Genomic DNA, 17614 nt, shown 5'->3' on the forward strand with positions numbered 1-17614 from the left:
TGATCGTCCCTCTGGAGCTAATGTCCAGAAGCCTAAGAAACCCGATCCACTCTGCACTCAGGTGAGTCCGTTTCTTCTCCCCTTAGTCCCACGATGCAGTGAGCCTGTTGCCAGCAGGACTCACTGAAAATAAAAAAACCTAAACTAAACTTTTATTCTAAGCAGCTCAGGAGAGCCACCTAGATTGCACCCTTCTCGGCCGGGCACAAAAATCTAACTGAGGCTTGGAGGAGGGTCATAGGGGGAGGAGCCAGTGCACACCACCTGATCCTTAAGCTTTTATTTTGTGCCCTGTCTCCTGCGGAGCCGCTATTCCCCATGGTCCTTACGGAGTCCCAGCATCCACTAGGACGTCAGAGAAAAGATCTTAACATGTATAGTTTGGAGGAGAGAAGGGAAAGGGGAGACATGATAGAAACTTTCAAATATATCAAAGGTCTTAAAGTTCAGGAGGGAAACATTCTTCAAAGGAAGAGAAGTATTAGAACTCGAGGACATACACTGAGACTGGAGGGGGGGAGGTTCAGGGGAAATTTAAGGAAAAATTACTTCACAGAAAGGGTAGTGGATAAGTGGAATAGTCTCCCATCAGAGGTGGTAGAGGCTAAGACTGTAGAGCAATTTAAACATGCTTGGGATAGGCATATGAATATCCTTACAAAGAATTAAGGTTCAAAAAGGGTTGAGATTACCTAAAGGATAAAAAAAAAGGGGCAGACTAGATGGGCCAAGTGGTTCTTATCTGCCGTCAAATTCTATGTTTCTATGTTTCTATGAGACCAATGTTCTCCAACAACTGCTCCCTGGATGAAGTCTTTATCAGAAGATCGTCCAGGTAAGGGATAACTTTCACTCGTTGTCTGCGGAGCAACATCATCATCTCTGCCATCACCTTGGTGAACACCCTCGGTGCCATGGAGAGAGCAAATGGCAGGGCTTGAAACTGGTAGTTACAGTCCTGCAGTGCAAACCGTAGAAAAGCCTGATGAGGCGGCCAGATCGGAATGTGAAGGTACGCATCCTTGACATCCAGACGCTAGATGTCATCCAGACCTGAGATCACCGCTCTCAGAGACTCCATCTTGAACTTGAACACTCTTAAATACTCAGAATCGATCTTACCGCACCGTCCGGTTTCGGAACTACAAACAAGCTGGACCAGTATCCCTTATTTTGTATATGAGGTGGAACTGGAACATTGACCTAGGTCTGTAACAATTTTTTGAATGACTTGATATAAGGTTACTCTTGCTACCTGTGATACTGGTAAGCCTGATTTGAAGAATCTGTGAGGTGGGGGAACCTGGAACTCCAGCCTGTACCCTGTGATATAAGGCCTATTACCCAGGGATCCTGGAAGATCGTGTCCAGGTGTGACTGAAGAAATGTAGCCGGCCTCCCACCTGTCTGTCTCCCAGGCATCGCGGTTTACCATCATGTGTAAAGTTTTGAGGAAGCAGAGCCCGAAGTTCTGTTCCTGCGAACCAGCAGTCGCTGGTTTGCGTGGTTTACCTCTAGCACCTCTGGCGGCGGTAGATGAACCTCTGGCCTTGCCCCTAAACTTGGCAGTCCGAAAGAACTGTAAATTGGGTCTTGAGTAGGCATTCCTGGCTGGCGGAGCTGCAAAAGGTAAATAAGTGGACTTACCCGCAGACGCTCGTGACATCCACTTGTCAAGTTCATACCTCACCTGTGAATGGCAGGCCTTCCACACCTTTTTTGGAATCCGCGTCAGCAGTCCACTGATGTAGTCATAATCCCCTGCAAGCCGACATTGCCATAGCTGTAGTGCGTGCATTAGGCAAACCTATCTATTTAATGGCCTCCACCATAAAGTTCGCAGAGTCTTGTATGTGCTGCAGGAGCAACACAATGTCCTCTTGAGGAAAGGTGTCTAACCCCTCAATTAAATTACCAGACCATTTAGCAATGGCTCGAGTAGTCCACCCACATGATATAGTGGGTCTCTGGGCCACCCCTGCAGCTGTGTACAAAGATTTGAGTGTAGTCTCAATCTTACGATCAGCTGCATCCTTTAGGGAGGCTGTACCAGGAACAGGTAATAACATTTTATGTGAGAGCCTGGAGACAGATGTATCCACTATGTGTGGATTTTCCCATATTTTTCCTATCCTCAGGAGGAAAAGAAAAAGATGATAATAACCGGCTAGGAATTTGAAATTTCTTATCTGGATAAACCCACGGTTCTTCAAACAGGGTATTTAGTTCCTTTAATACAGGAAAAGTGGCTGAGTATTTTTTCTTTATATTAAAGTAAGTTTCCTTACACTCCTCTGTCACCTTATCAGGTATATTTAGGATTTCTCTGATAGAATCTATGAGAGCCTCTACACCCTGTGACAGAATACCCTCCCTTACCTCTATGTCCACCTCATCCTTCCTCCATTTCTGACCCTTCATTACCAGAGTCAGAATGCAGTATCTGGGCCAAAGTACGTTTTTGTGGACAAATGGTAGAGGACTGAGACGCTGGTCTGAGTACTGAGTCCTTTTGCATAAACTCAGCCATAGACTGTCTTAAGTATTGCGTCTCTTTCTCATTACCAGATAATTTAGTAGAGATGGTGGATATTATCCCCCTAATGGAGTCCAGCCATGCTGGCTCCGCCCCACTAGCCTGAGAAGGGATACTACGCTGAGTACACAGTAGTGAACCCCCTGGAGAAGAGGAACACTGTGCCTTACATGAAACACACTCTTTGCCTGACATACTGCAGCAGTGACAGCACACACACAGGAAAAGGTTAAATGCACAATTAACCCACAAGATCCCTTCCCGAGAGACACACAGAGAGGATAGAACCAGCACACGGCGCCCTTATTGCTAAAGCCAAGCTTAGCCAAATCCCAGACTAAGTACCTAGATTAGGGACTTAGTATACGATTATATCACTCCCCCCTGCTATGACCTCCTGGTACCGCTGAGGTAATCTGGAGGTTCTTTGGAGGAGCTGCGCATCCCTGTCAGTCAGCATGCGCCTTACTGCGCGTCCCTGTGTCAGCTGCAGCAGGGTAAAAATGATGCCTGTGAGCTGCTGGATCCGCTCATAGTGAAGCCCTGCCCCTTCAATGGCGTGCGGTCTTCTCGCTCATCTTTATACTGGCTTTATGTGTCTATGTGCATAAAATGTAGAAAGTCCCCTTTTAAGCCTGTATTGCCAGTCTGGGTACTGTGTACACTACAGTGTACTAAGTCTGGAGACTCAGTCCGCCTCGTATGGGAGCCGTGCGTCTCCGTACTGTTATGCTGCCATAATGGCCGGCGACCCGCTAACCGGGATGCAGGCTTAGTACTCACCACTCTTCTTTCTTCTGGCTCTGTTAGGGGTGGCGGCGTGCTGCGGGAATGTACGCTCGCCGTGATGGGGCTTGCGAATACTTCCCTCAGGAGTTAGCGTCCTGTCAGCGGGGAATGGGACCATTAACCCTTAGTGGGGTTGCCCCCCCCTTCCAAGTCCCACAAAGTAGGCAGGCTGATGCCATCCAGTCCTGCCTGAAAATAACAAACGTAAAAAATAAATGCAGAAACTCTTCAGGAGCTTCCAGAGATGTGACCGGCTCCTTCGGGCACATTTTCTAAACTGAGTCTGGTAGGAGGGGCATAGAGGGAGGAGCCAGCACACCTAATCAAACTTCTATAGTGCCCATGGCTCCAAGTGGACCCGTCTATACCCCATGGTACTAAATGGATTCCCGGTATCCCCTAGGACATAAGAGAAAAAATATAATGAAAAAAAAACTTGTGTCGACCCTTTTCAGCCTTTTGACGCTGTCGACCATTAGTGGTCTACCTATTGACTGTAGTCCTTTTTAGTGTAGATCTATAGACTGGATACTGGACAACCCATGTTTCACTGCAAGTGGTACAAGAACCATCTGATTATCATGCAGAGTAAATACTGGCTGCTGTGCATGTAGGACACCTTTATTTTTACACTGCAAATTCGATTTGAGCTAGTAGCAAGACACGTCCCTCCTAAATCTAAATGACGCTGCACATTTTAAATTTCCCCACCTACAGTGCAGCATGGTTTTGATAAGGTGCAAAGTTATGTGCTCTTTTTGCGTTGCTATAAATTGGAATCAGTCCCTATACTATACAGATGGAGCCACGCTAATCGTCACGCCGGGAGTGCACGCCTACGATGGAGCCCCACTGGATGAGTGCGGCTCCCTCTATATGTATAAACCAACAGTAAACCTAAAAGGATACAAAATATTTTATAATTTAAACAATTTCAACTGGGATTTTAACATAAACAATTCAGCACTATAAGATTTATTATGACTATTGTTGTATAAAATTACTAATGTAACCTTTATCATCCTTTTACTAAATTAGGGAGGGAGATCTATGCGTGCAGCATAATGGAAGAAGTGACTCAGAACTGGAGCCACAGATTAGCGTACTGAAAAAAAGACCATGTTTTTGTATGCAGCGAGAAGTGCAGTGGTTTTCATCAACGGTTTGGATGTTATCGAAGTTAGTACAGTTAATTCAGAGACCAAAAATCATGTCAAGTCATGCCCTGCATGACATAGTCTGAGATGACTACAAATAAGATCATGTTAGGTTTGTTTTTAGCATATCACTGTCATGGCTCACAAGGCGCCTACGCAAAAGGTTCTTAGTCAGCATATTAATATTCTGCTAGGGTCCTGTATAGGTTTTTAAATGACTATATATATATATATATATATATATACATACATACGGTGTATATATCATTATTATTATTTATTAAAAGAAAACATTTTTATCAATCCTAACTATGCATAAAAAATGTGCGAAAAATGGTGGTCTTTACTAAAATAAGGAGTTACAGTAAATATATGTTACGGTAAGAACTTACCGTTGATTACAGTATTTCTCCTAAGTCCACAGGATCCACAGGATAACAATGGGATATGATGAAGCGACAACGTATTTGCACCAATCGGTCAAAGCTTTCCGGCCTCCCAGCATGCAACAGGCCCGTCCACATATATCCGGCTCCTGGCTCAGGCAAATCAGTTGTATTCCTAAATTCAAGGCAGGAGCATCATAGATAGCCCTAATCAGACGAGAGGAACACACATGCACACCCTTCCGTAAAAGAAGGAAGAGGTTAGTGAGTAAAAGGATCCTCAAATCAGGTGCGTCAGGGTGGGATCCCTGTGTACTTAGGAGAAATACTGTTATCGACGGTAAGTTCTTACCATAACGGTATATTTCTCCGGCAGGGTCCACAGGTTATCCATAGGATAACAATGGGATGTCCCAAAGCAATTTAGTGGTGGGGACGCTCCTGATTGGACAGGAGAATCCTTCGCCCGAATTCAGCGTCATGAGAGGCAAAGGTATCCATGGCATAATGTCTAATCAATGTGTTAATGGAAGACCATGTGGCTGCCTTACATATCTGTTCTGCTGAAGCACCACGTTGTGCTGCCCATGATGGACCTACTTTACGAGTAGAGTGAGCAGAGACATTAGCCGGAACAGGGAGATCAGCTTGAGAATATGCTTACGAAATCGTCATCCGAAGCCATCTTGCCAGTGTCTGCTTATCAGCAGGCCATCCTCTCTTGTGAAATCCGTAGAGAATGAAAAGAGAATCTGTCTTTCTGATGACACTGGTACGATCCACGTAGATCCTTAATGCACTGACCACATCCAGCGATGCATCTCCCGCAGAAAGGCCCGGTATCTGGAAAGCCAGGACTACAATTTCTTCATGAAGGTGGAATTTAGATACCACCTTCCTAAGATACCCAGATCTAGTTCTTAGAACTGCTTTATCTGGATAAAAAAATCAGACATGGGGAACGACATGATAATGCCCCTAAATCTGATACCCTTCTAGCTGACGCCCTAGCCAGTAGAACGAGAACTTTAGCTGTCAACCATTTAAGATTCACTTTATTAAGTGGTTCAAATGCGGCAACTTGAAGGGCTTTCAGGACTAGACTTAAGTCCAAAGGCACTGTAGGAGGAACAAAAGGAGGTTGAATGTGCAGCATTCCCTGGAAAAAAGTATGCACATCCTGTAAGTTGGCAATTTTCTATTGGAACCACACAGTCAATGCTGACACTTGCACTCTCAAGGAAGCCACCTTCAAACCTTTATCCATTCCTGCCTGAAGGAATGCTAAGACCCTGGAAACTCTGAAAGACTTAGGGTCCATTTTCCGTTCAATGCACCAATGAATATAGGTTTGCCATATTCGGTGATAAATGCGAGCTGAGGAAGGTTTCCTTGCTCTGAGCATAGTTTGAATTACCTGTTTTGAGAATCCTCTTGACTTCAGGATAGAGGTTTCAAGAGCCACACCGTCAAAGACAGTCGATCCAGATGTCTGTGATAACAAGGACTATGCATCAGTAGATCTGGACGTTGAGGGAGCAGAAGTGAAGCATCCATCGACATTCTCTGCAGATCTGTGTACCAATGCCTTCTGGGCCAAGCCGGTGATATTAGTATCACGGCACCTTTCCCTTGCTTTATCTTTCTCACCACCCTGGGTAATAGGGTGATTGGAAGAAACACATAAGCCAGATGAAAGTCCCATCTCACAAACAGGGCATCCACAAAGATCGCTCTGGGATCCTTTGTTCTTGACCCATATGCGAGCACTTTGTTGTTCAGACGGGACGCCATGAGATCTATCTCTGGCAACTCCCACTTGTCTAGAGTCTGAGAAAGTCTGCTTCTCAGTTTAGGACTCCCAGAACGAACACTGCGGACAAGGCTGGATGATGAAGTTCTGCCCACTTTAGTATGTGACTTACCTCCTTCATTGCTTTTCGGCTGCGAGTTCCTTCCTGATTGTTGAGGTACGCTACTGCTGTCGCATTGTCTGAGTGGATCTGGACAGGTTTTCCCCGAAGAATGTCCTTTGCCTGAATCAGTGCCATGTATATGGCCTGAAGTTCCAATATATTTATTGGCAGGCAACCTTCCTCTTTGGTCCATTGCCCATGGAAACACAAGCTTCCTAACACTGCTCACCAGCCCTGAAAACTGGCATCTGGCATCAGAATTTTCCAATCTGATATCCAAAAGGGTCTCCCCTTGTCCAGATGGGATGTCTGTAATCATCAGGCTAATGACCTTCTTACTTCTATCGTAGGAACCATAGTCTGTGTTTTTATCGTCTGATGCAACCCACTCCATTTCGCAAGAATCAGACGCTGCAGAGGCCTTGAGTGGAATTGTACATACTCCACCATGTCGAATGTTGACACCATCAAACCCATCACATGCATTGCTGCGTGAATGGATACCTTTTGACTGTGTAGCAAGTCCTGAATCCTTGGCTGAACCTTGGATATCTTGTGCAGAGGTAACATTATTCTCTTTAGACTTGAATCCAGTACAGTCCCCAAGTGAGTCATCCGCTGTGACGGAACCAGAGACAATTTTGCCCAATTTATGAGCCACCTGTGCTTCTGCAGACACGTTTTTGTCTGTTGCAGATGACATAGAAGCAATTCCTGCGACTGTGCCAGGATTAAAAGATCGTTGGAGTATGGAAAAATTATTATCCCCTGCTGGCGGAGATAAGCTGCCATTACCACCATAATCTTGGTAAATACTCTGGGGGCTGTGGCTAACCTAGAAGGTAGGGCCTGGAACTGAAAATGCTGTTGGAGGATAGCAAACCTGAGATAGCACTGATGGGACAGTGCTATAGGAACATGTAGGTAAGCATCCTGTATATCCAGGGATACCATATAATCCCCTGGCTCCATGGCCAAAATTATGGAACGTAAATTCTCCATGTGAAACCGAGGTACCCAAATGTATTTGTTCAGCACTTTGAGATAGAGAATGGGCAGAAATGACCCATTTGGCTTCTGAACTAAAAACAGGTTGGAGTAATACCCCTGTCCTCGTTGTGCATGAGGAACTGGAATGACTACTCCTGACTGAAGCAATTTCTGAATTGCTTCTTGCAAAACCCTGGCCTTCGTCTCTACCCGAGACGGGCTGGTACAAAAAAACCTTTGAGGAGGGTGCTTCTTGAAGGCAAAAAGCATAACCTAGAGATACCGCTTCCTGCACCCAGGCATCTGTTGTTGACTGCTGCCAGATCTGTACAAATTGAAGAAGTCGGCCCACCACCCTGGGATCCCACAGGTGGAGGTCCGCACCATCAGGCTGATGGCTTATCTGTTTTACCAACCGGTCCTCTGGTAGCCCAATGCTTTTTAGTCCTACCACACTTGTTGTATTAGGACTGCCTGCTATCACTTTTACCTTTAGCTTTTCCGTGAGACCGAAAGAGCCAAAAATACAGAACTTAAGGTTTGAAATTGTATATGGAATGAAACTTTACTTTCTTGGAGTCTGCTTCTGACTCCAAAATACCGTATTTGTCAATTCTTTACCAAAAAGAATATCTCCAGAAAAGGGCAAAGATTCCAAAACCTTCTTAGATTCTGAATCAGCTTTCCACGTACGTAGCCAAACTGCTCTACGATTAGCTATTGTTGAAGCTGATGACCTGGAGGCAATAGTACCCATATCAAATGCTGCTTCTTCCAAGAACATTGCAGGCTGTTTTATATGTGCTAGATGGGATTTTGCTCTCTAGATGCTGTTGAAAAATCCCCCTTCAATGCATCAGCCCAGGCAGCCACTGCCTTTCCAATCCAAGCTGAAGCCATGGCTGACCTTATGACTGCCCCAGACAGGGAAAAAATGGTTTTTGGAAAACCATCTACTCTCCGATATGTGACATCATTTAATGATGTTGAAGGCAAAGGTAATGTAGATTTTCACACTAATCGAATCACATGCGTATCTACTTTAGGAGCCACCTCTCTTTTTAAATAATCCCCAGCTGGAAGAGGATAATTGGAATTCCATTGCTTAAGAATTCTAAACTTCGTATTAGGCGTAGCCCAAGCCTTTCCCATGATTTCAGTCAGCTGATCTGACCCTGGAAACTCAGTCTTAACTGTTTTGGGACGTTTAAACACAGGTGCCTTGTTTTTTTTAACACAGGCTCTGCTGAATCCTCTAAGGATAGAATGGCTGTCAATGCTTTAATTAACTCCGCTATATCCACTGAGCTGAGACCGTCCTCCTACTCTTCGTATGTTGAAGTAGAATTAATTGAGCTTTCATCCTCCCATGAACCATGTGTAGCCTGTGAGGATGAAGATTTACTTACCACCGGCTTATCAGCCTGTTTCTTTTGAGAGGCAGCTGCTGGAAGTGATACATGCAGCTTCCCACCTGTGGTGTAAGGGTTAATCGTGTAACTTATCCACGGCACAGGAGTTGGAGGAATTATCCGTTCAGCTATACTGGATAAAGTCTGTGCAAACATAGCCCAAGGTGGATCAACCTGCACCTGAATCTGCCTTGTATTTTTAAAGAACCCCTGGTGAAAGCTAAAACAATTTGCACAGAAACCATCGTGCACCAGATCCTGAGAGGATAACACAGCTTTGCGAGACAAACATGATATGAGTGTTGGTGTTGCTGTGAGTGTATCTTCCTCATCTTTGCCGCTCTTAGACATGATAAATAATCAACATTTCCACAGTGTGCTACACAATTTGTGACTGTAATCACTTTAAGCTTTTTAAAGTGACATACAATCCGACCCTACCCATGAACTAGCATTGAGGATCGGAATAGAAAAAACTGACAGAATATAGTAAAGTCAGCAATCACACTAGCAGTCAGTCACATGTTATACATTAGTATAATAATCAACATGAGCACATCATCAACTACAACTACATTTCAAGTATGTAGGAGAACATATTACTGAATCATGTTTAAACAGATCTACCGTATTCAGACGCATTGGTGAAAGAAACAGTAAATGTATACAGACTCACATGCAATAGGCACTTACCTAACTATTCATACTCAAAAAGGTAGATATAGATCTAGTGCTGTATTACCCGTACTCAGTAGAGTGGGATACAGGGAGATTCACCTTGCTTCCAGGACCGATCAATAAGTTAGCGAACGCTGAGTGGATCCAGACGCTACTAGTGTACACTGCCACTCCATGAACCTATAGTGAACACAGACGCACCAGTCACACAGCCGCCTATGCTGCGACTGGGTTCCCTTTGTGTATAGCGTCTGAGACGGAAGCAGGAAACAGTTCATGGCGGGCGACCAGGAGAGCATCTGACTCCCCACTGCTGACATTAACCCTAGGGATCGCGGCCTCATACTATTCCTGGAGCCTATGATCCCTAAGGCCTAGTGCTGGTGCACCCGAGGTGGCAGCCGCGTCAGTGACCGTTTGGTAGTCTCCTGGAGCCTATGATCCCTAAGGCCTAGCGCTGGTGCACCCGAGGTGGCAGCCGCGTCAGTGACCGTTTGGTAGTCTCCTCCCAAAATAGTGCGGCTGTGTCGTATTCCCCTTCTAAGCGGAACCGATGCCTTACCTTCTCCCCGTGCTCCGGCCACAGCCTGGTAACGTCTGCTAGACCTGCTAGTATATCCGACACAGACGCCCGCCGAAACAGCACTGTACTCGTGGGTAAGCATTGTCGCAACCCGGCGGAGAGTTGTTGGAGCGACTCTTTCTAAGGTATGTATAAGACGCTGTTTAGAAAGATAGCTCAGAAAAATAGTAAGACTATAAAAATAAAATAAGAAAGCTTAGGGCTGCTAAAAACCAGCAGCCCTCTGACCATGATCCGGCTCCTGCCGTACCAAACAAAAAACTGATTTGCCTGAGCCAGGAGGCGGGGATATATGGATGGGCCCGTTGCATGCTGGGAGGCCGGAAAGCTTCATCATATCCCATTGTTATTCTGTGGATAACCTGTGGACCCTGCCGGGGTAACACTGAATAACCCAGCCAGAGAAACAATAATACAATCCTGAGCTAATCTGAACAATACTATAAATTACAGGTGAATAATATCTGGTGTAATTGGTCACATTGAGATAAACGATAGCTTGGGCATATAAGAATTACTAGAAAACACTGTTAAGAACTATTCTGAATGTAGTCCGCATGATGGAAACCTGTAACTAGGCTCTGTTGTAGACACCTTTATATGTAGAAGTATTAATACCCTGAAAAAGTGGTAGATGTTTCAGATACAGTAGATGCATATATGATAACTCAACATGTGTGTGATAACACAGATGAAGTATAAGCATTCTTTTCACAATTTATGTCTCCAGCTTTACAGTGACTGAAAGGGATTTTTTTTTTAAAATTATGATGCGTTACTGTATGTTTGTTTAAATCTGTTGTACAGTACATGTTACAATGAGTGTAGCAGAATAATGTTACTGCTAGTATTATGTATAAGGGGAGGAACAAGGCCTTTACCGGTCACTATAGCAGAAAAAGTTTTATTTCTTTCTTGTTTGGGGGAGGGGGTCTAGAAATCGCAGGCCGCCACCCTTTGTGGCCGCTGCTCTACTATTTATGCAATGCCCACACCCTGCACATCTGAGCATGCTTTTACCTCAAGACCCCAACAGCCACCATACCAGTGGTGATATTTCCGCCCCTGTTATATATAATACAAAGCAAGTGGAAACATACCTTAAAGTGGACTAAAATATTCCAAGGGAGTGAAGAGTTTGATGCATGTAGGTCAAAAAGTAAACCAATTGGGTAATGCCTGAAACAAACAAAAGTTATTAGGAATAGACAACTAAACACAAAAATGCTATTAAAAAAAAAAGCAACAAAAATATTGACACCGTACGACTAGTATAACGGAGTCGGCATAAGCCAGGTCACCTCAGTCTCTGCTCGACCCCAAACCTCTCGCTGTTTTCCGCACCCCATCCCGACCCCCCCCACCAGAGACAGTTCTTTTCTCTGAAGTCTGTCCCGTCTCCCTTCCTTTGATGCATGCGCCCAGGCTTACACTGTTTACGCATTGAGGAGACTGGACAGACCATCTACAAATATTTTAAAATACATTGTAACAGAGAACATACAGTAACAAGTGATCTAGCGTGCTAAAAAAAAAGAAGCTAATATGGCAAGCATAAAATTGGTACTCATCATAAAGGCAAATATTCAAGAATGTTCTAGGGGGGGGTCATTCCGAGTTGATCGTAGCTGTGCTAAATTTAGCACAGCTACGATCATCTTCCCTGACATGCGGGGGGATGCCCAGCACAGGGCTAGTCCGCCCCGCATGTCAGTCCGGCCCCCCTTCCCACACAAATACATAAGCATCGCACAGCGGCGATGCCTTTGTATTTGAGAAGTAACTCCCGGCCAGCGCAGCTCCTGCGGCTGGCCGGGACTTAACTGTTGCTGCCACTGGCCGCACTGCGGCACCGGCGCATGCGCAGTTCCGACCCGATCGCTGCGCCAAACTGCAGCGAGCAATCGGGTTTGGAATTGCCCCTATATACAATGTGCAGTATTTTATGTTTGTCAAGAAATCTGTAAACAAACCAACCACTGTATTACTAATTATTAGATATTATGGGCCATATACAATTAGCAGTGAAATAGGTTGCACAACTGCTTAATGCAAGAAAAATTCATAACCGTGACTTTTTGCTATTCAATTCAAAATTTGCGTTTATGGTGGTTTCAATGAGAGAAACTGCAGCTGTTAGCACACACATTAAGACTAGGAAATCATTTGAAAAAGTCCCTATTTTAATGTAAAAATGCCAGGACATAGTGCCGTATCTCTAGAAAATAGGCTTGTCGGTGCATGATAAGGGAGGCCCAATTCTGCTATTCCATCGGCTCAGCTAGCAAGATGGAGGAAGTCCTCCGGGCTTTGACTAATGTGGTTGTCACACAGCAGGGCCAAATGCTAGTCGTCGCCGAGCGAGGCTCAGGTGGAGAGCAACAGACTGCTGCGAGCAGAGCTCAGTCAGCTCCAACAGTGTGAGCGCGGGGGCGTGACATCATTGAAAAGATGACACCCTTGGACGACGTTGAGGCATTTCTGTTGTCATTTTTAAAGGACGGCAGAGGAGTGGGTGGCAAAGTTAGCTCCTTATTTGACGGGGGCGAAGCACAACAGGCCTATGGGAATATGCTGGAGACTAGGCAGCAAGTTATCAGCAACTAAAGACTGCGATTCTGGCACGTATAGGAGTGACAGAGCCTGGGAAGGCTCAATGATTTTATGATTGTCGATTTAAGTTGGGATCTGCAACACGTGCCCAGCTGGCCGACCTGGCAAAGTTAAAAAGAGTTGGTTAGACCCCGACCAAAATCTATCAGTCAGTATCTTGGAAATCCTGGCAATCTACCATTGCGTGCGGAACCTAAACCGTGAACTGCAAAGATGGGTTCTACAGACGGATTCCCAGTTGTTTGGAGAGCTTATGACAGCCATTGACCAGTATTACGCCCTGGAGAATATGACCGAGACATCAGAGAAAGTAGTCAGGCTGATCCTCAGGCCAAAACCAGCACTACTGTAGATGCTGGGACAGACCGCAAGGTGACTCCAGTGGGTGCTTTGAGTGTGGCACATCTGGGCACTTCTGGAGGAATTGTCCAAAACGGCAGGAACTGATGGATTGTTTGGTGGTAATGACTAGGCCCCCCGTGTTTCAACATTGTTTTACTATGTCCTCGTCCGCGGGTATCCTGTTGCTGTTTTGGTTGACTGTTCTGATAAAACAACAGGTGGTGTTGGTGGATTCAAGCAGTGAAGTCACCTTGGTATCCAGCACTGTTGATCCAGAAAGCCAGACGACCCGGCTACCATCAGGAAAGTCTGCACTCTTTGCTCCATATGACCGCCGACTCTCCTCCCAATTTTTTATGTCTTCCAAAATTCACCTACAAGATTTTCCTGTGATGCTCCCTACCTTTGGAAATCTCTTCCTCTTCCTATCAGATTCTTCACCTCTCTTCAAACTTTCAAATAGGCTCTCAAGATTTACTTCTTTATCAACGCCTTCCAAGTCTCTCTCCTGTGTCACTCTTGTCGTCTCCCACTCCCCTTTAGAATGTAAGCTCTCATGAGCAGAGTCCTCTTCCCTCATGTGCTTTTCCTCACTTAAAACATGTTCAACAAGACCCACTGCCAAAAACAGAGCCAAACTTTTGGGTTTGGCTGATTATTAAGGGGTCTATGACAGAGGCTGCAGACACGCTTATAAAATGTTTTGTAATGTAAGTTACATTTTTCTTGTTCTGTTAATACTGTCTGTGTTTACGTTCCCTGCAAATCCCTTGTGGTATCATATAAAAAAAAAGGACAAGAAAAATGTGCGTTTGTAGGTGTTTTCCCTAGATGTCACATAAATGGAAGATTTAGCTGCATTTCCCCTAATCGCAGCCCATTCCGCTGGCTCCAGGGAATCCCACAAATCTCGTTCATGGGGCTTTTCTGTGGGTTTGTTGTGGGAAATAAAATGATCGTACAGTTGATATGAGCCACTGCGAGTTAAACAAAAGCAAGCAATACATTTCTAGCAGGAAGTATTGAGGTCTGCACTGAGTACCAGAGAGGGAAGTATTGATAGGAACATTTAGAGAATGTCAAATCTTTCAGGGAAGGCAGAGAACTCAAGTCATGTTTGCAGAAGGCGAGATCACAATTTTTTTTTAATGAAATGCGTAGTCAACCTATTAAAAGGTTTGCGGCTGATAACTTTAGGGAAGACTTTATTATCCATAAAGGGGCAGATTTTAAAGCAGATCAAACACTCTGAAACAATAGTACCATATCATAAGGGTGAACCTAAGAGTAGGAATAAGATGAGAGAAAACTGCAACTTTTTCTAAGTTTTCCGATACCCTAAGGTGGGCATTTGCATGGACCAGATCCGCCTGAATTGGTGAGAAGTCAAGTAGTTTTTTTGGAAGTTGGTAAGCCTAGGCCTTCATCTTTAGTATGCTTACATAAAATCAAGAATCTTATCTTAGGTTTCCCGCTACTCCAGATACATTTTGAGGCAGAGTGCTAGAGGTGTGTTAGGAACCAGGATGCAACATGAACAGGAAGAATCTGGCAGAGATAGAGAAATCAAGGGAGCACGTTCATTTTGATGAAATTTTATGCAGCATGAAAGAGACCATTCCAGTTTGCTAAATCATTCCCTATAGTCTCTAGGAGGAGGATTAATGATTGATCGTAGGATGTGGTAAATTGGACACCTTAATACTAGTCTTCAGGAACACCAGCAGAAGTGGTAGTGGTATATCTATAATGGATGCAGGGTGTTAGGTGCGCACGAGCTCCTGATTCCAAAGGAGTCGTCGACACCCCACACCAATTTCTGCAATACATACCCCCCCACCATTCATTTGGATAATAATGGTTGGTAAGTGTTGATATGCGTGGCATGAAGCATCAGCAGAGGCTTGATTAGATTATGGAAAGCAAATTGCAAAGGCCTGAGATGGGTTATTGGACGCGTCTAGCGTCACTTCTGGTTCAGACTTCAGGTTACTGGATGTGTTCCGGTCGCGGTCGTGACCAAAATACTGCGGCAGCAGCACTGCACAAATCACCAGGAAAAGGGCACAGTGGCCATTTTCCCAGCATTTTGCGCATGCACAGTAGGAAAATCACCGGGAAAATGGCCTCTGCACCTTTTTCCCAGAGATCTGCACAGACTGGCACAGTGGTAAGGTCTCCTTGTGACCTCAGTGTTCAGAGTCTACTGCAGTGCCAGCTAGAGAGGAGGGGGGCCTGATGGAGTCTGCACATGGGCCCCCTCCTCTCTTAATACACCCCTGAGAAGTGTAATGCACTCTTGAGTAGATGGAGCATTCAGAGATCAATGTTTAAGGGAAAAGACTTGAATTTATCCAAATTAATTTTTAAAATTTGGAAAACAGGCCATATTCAAGTAATTTGTTGAGTGGATACCTAGTCCACATATAGGACCAGCATACAGATGTGTCCTCAATCATCTTTGCTGCAGTCACGCCAAATAGCCCCTCTTGGCACGCTAAGTCACGTGAGAATCTTCTAGCGTCGGGCATCTATTCTGCATCTTTTTTTCCCCAGAAAATGTGCCTTTGCTGTAATGTGACTAGGACGCACAAAGAGACTGCGGATTAATTTGATATATGACACATGTAAATCTGTGTGCGACTGAGTCTCTGAATCTGTACACAATGTGCTACAATGTAGAAGCCTCCGTTTTCTCCAATAAAAGTTCACTTCTGCTACGTATACAGAATCAGACAAACACAATATACATATGTCATATCGAATTTATCAGCACAGTCTCCTCGTGCATCCTAGTCTCACTGCGTTGCGACTAAGGCGCATTTTCAGAAAAATAATAATAATACCGCTGTTAATAGAGTTGCACAGGACCTGGTGGCTCACTCAAGCCAGGCATCTCGTGCTGCCTGGCATATTGAGGCTACATGTACGAGGACACATCTGCATGAATGCGTCTTAGACGCAAAATAATGTAATAGGACACACACGCGGCTTCTGCTGATTAAAACTAATTATTTTTGGATTCAGAAAGAGACACAATTGCACACAACAGAGGCATGCTGCATATCATTTTAATCAACAGAAGCTGCTTGTGCATATAAGAAGCATTTTCACAGAAAAAAATGCAAAAAAGACGCTCTGCGCTACAGAGTCCCGCTACGTCAAGAAGCGACTTCAAGGGCTGTTAGCGCGACTTCAGCAAGGATGTAAGAGGACACATCTGTTTTACTAAACATGTTACATTTATGGTGTCATATTTTTACATGCTATACTAAGATAGCAGGGGCATTTTAGCAAATAAGGGCCCATGTTCAAGTTTTTGTATGGGTCTGCTGTACTTGGAAAAAATGGAGCAGGCGCATGTGTAGAAGAGAGCAAAACTCTGGCACAGTACTATCCATCATGTGACATATCACTAGTGATTTCTTCAGTCTAATTGGACCTTGTATCGAGGTACAAGGGTATGCATCACGGAACCGTCCCCTTGGGCCAGAGGCCTCTGTGCACCACACACCCTGCATATTATAGATAAGCCACTGGAAGCTATCTATCTTCTTGACAGCTATATTCATCAGTATTAATGTTAATGTGAAGAGTCCTCCTGTTGGATGAAGCAGGCTCACTGTGCTCCTAAAAAACACCCTGTGACATCATCAAGCTGTCAACATTCAGTACATTGGCCCTAAATGATCATGAGATTAGAGTCACAGGAGCATGTGCTGTCACCAGCAGCAAATAGTGCCTAATGCATTAATAGGACACATAGGAGGGACAGTTTTATAGCTGAATTTTGTTCAACAATAATGTGTCTTAATGAGTTTACAAGTAGCCTTTTACTTGGGCTGTATTAATATCAAATTATTCCAAATTGCATCACAACACAAATTTTAAATATTGATATATGTTAAATACACTGTACTCATCAGCTCACGGCACAGAATATAGTTAAAATAAATTAAATAAACCAAAATTCTATTTTAAGAGCAAGAATACTTTTAGCTTACTCCCTTCTACGTATGCCCTTGCTTGTTTAATCACATGAAGGTCCATTCCACGATCACATACGGGACAATTTATCAAGTTTTATCATAACAGCATGGACGGTGTAATGGTTAGCGTTACTGCCTCACAGCACTGAGGTCATGGGTTCGTTTCCCACCATGGCCCTAACTGTGTGGACTTTGTATAATCTCCCCGTACTTGCGTGGGTTT

The 17614-nt window shown here is 44.5% G+C and overlaps 1 protein-coding gene across 2 annotated transcripts in view; it reads right to left on the minus strand.

Moving 5' to 3' along the window:
* The window catches only part of ATG5 (autophagy related 5), a 465798-nt gene that overhangs the window by 308261 nt on the left and 139923 nt on the right, over nucleotides 1-17614 (minus strand). For both annotated transcript variants that reach the window (XM_063917056.1, XM_063917057.1), the window contains one exon: nucleotides 11548-11626. In XM_063917056.1, coding sequence (XP_063773126.1) covers nucleotides 11548-11626 — 79 coding nt within the window. The remainder of the gene's footprint in view (nucleotides 1-11547; nucleotides 11627-17614) is intronic.

The sequence above is a fragment of the Pseudophryne corroboree genome, chromosome 4 (assembly GCF_028390025.1).
Source record: "Pseudophryne corroboree isolate aPseCor3 chromosome 4, aPseCor3.hap2, whole genome shotgun sequence".
In the NCBI taxonomy this organism is placed as follows: domain Eukaryota; kingdom Metazoa; phylum Chordata; class Amphibia; order Anura; family Myobatrachidae; genus Pseudophryne; species Pseudophryne corroboree.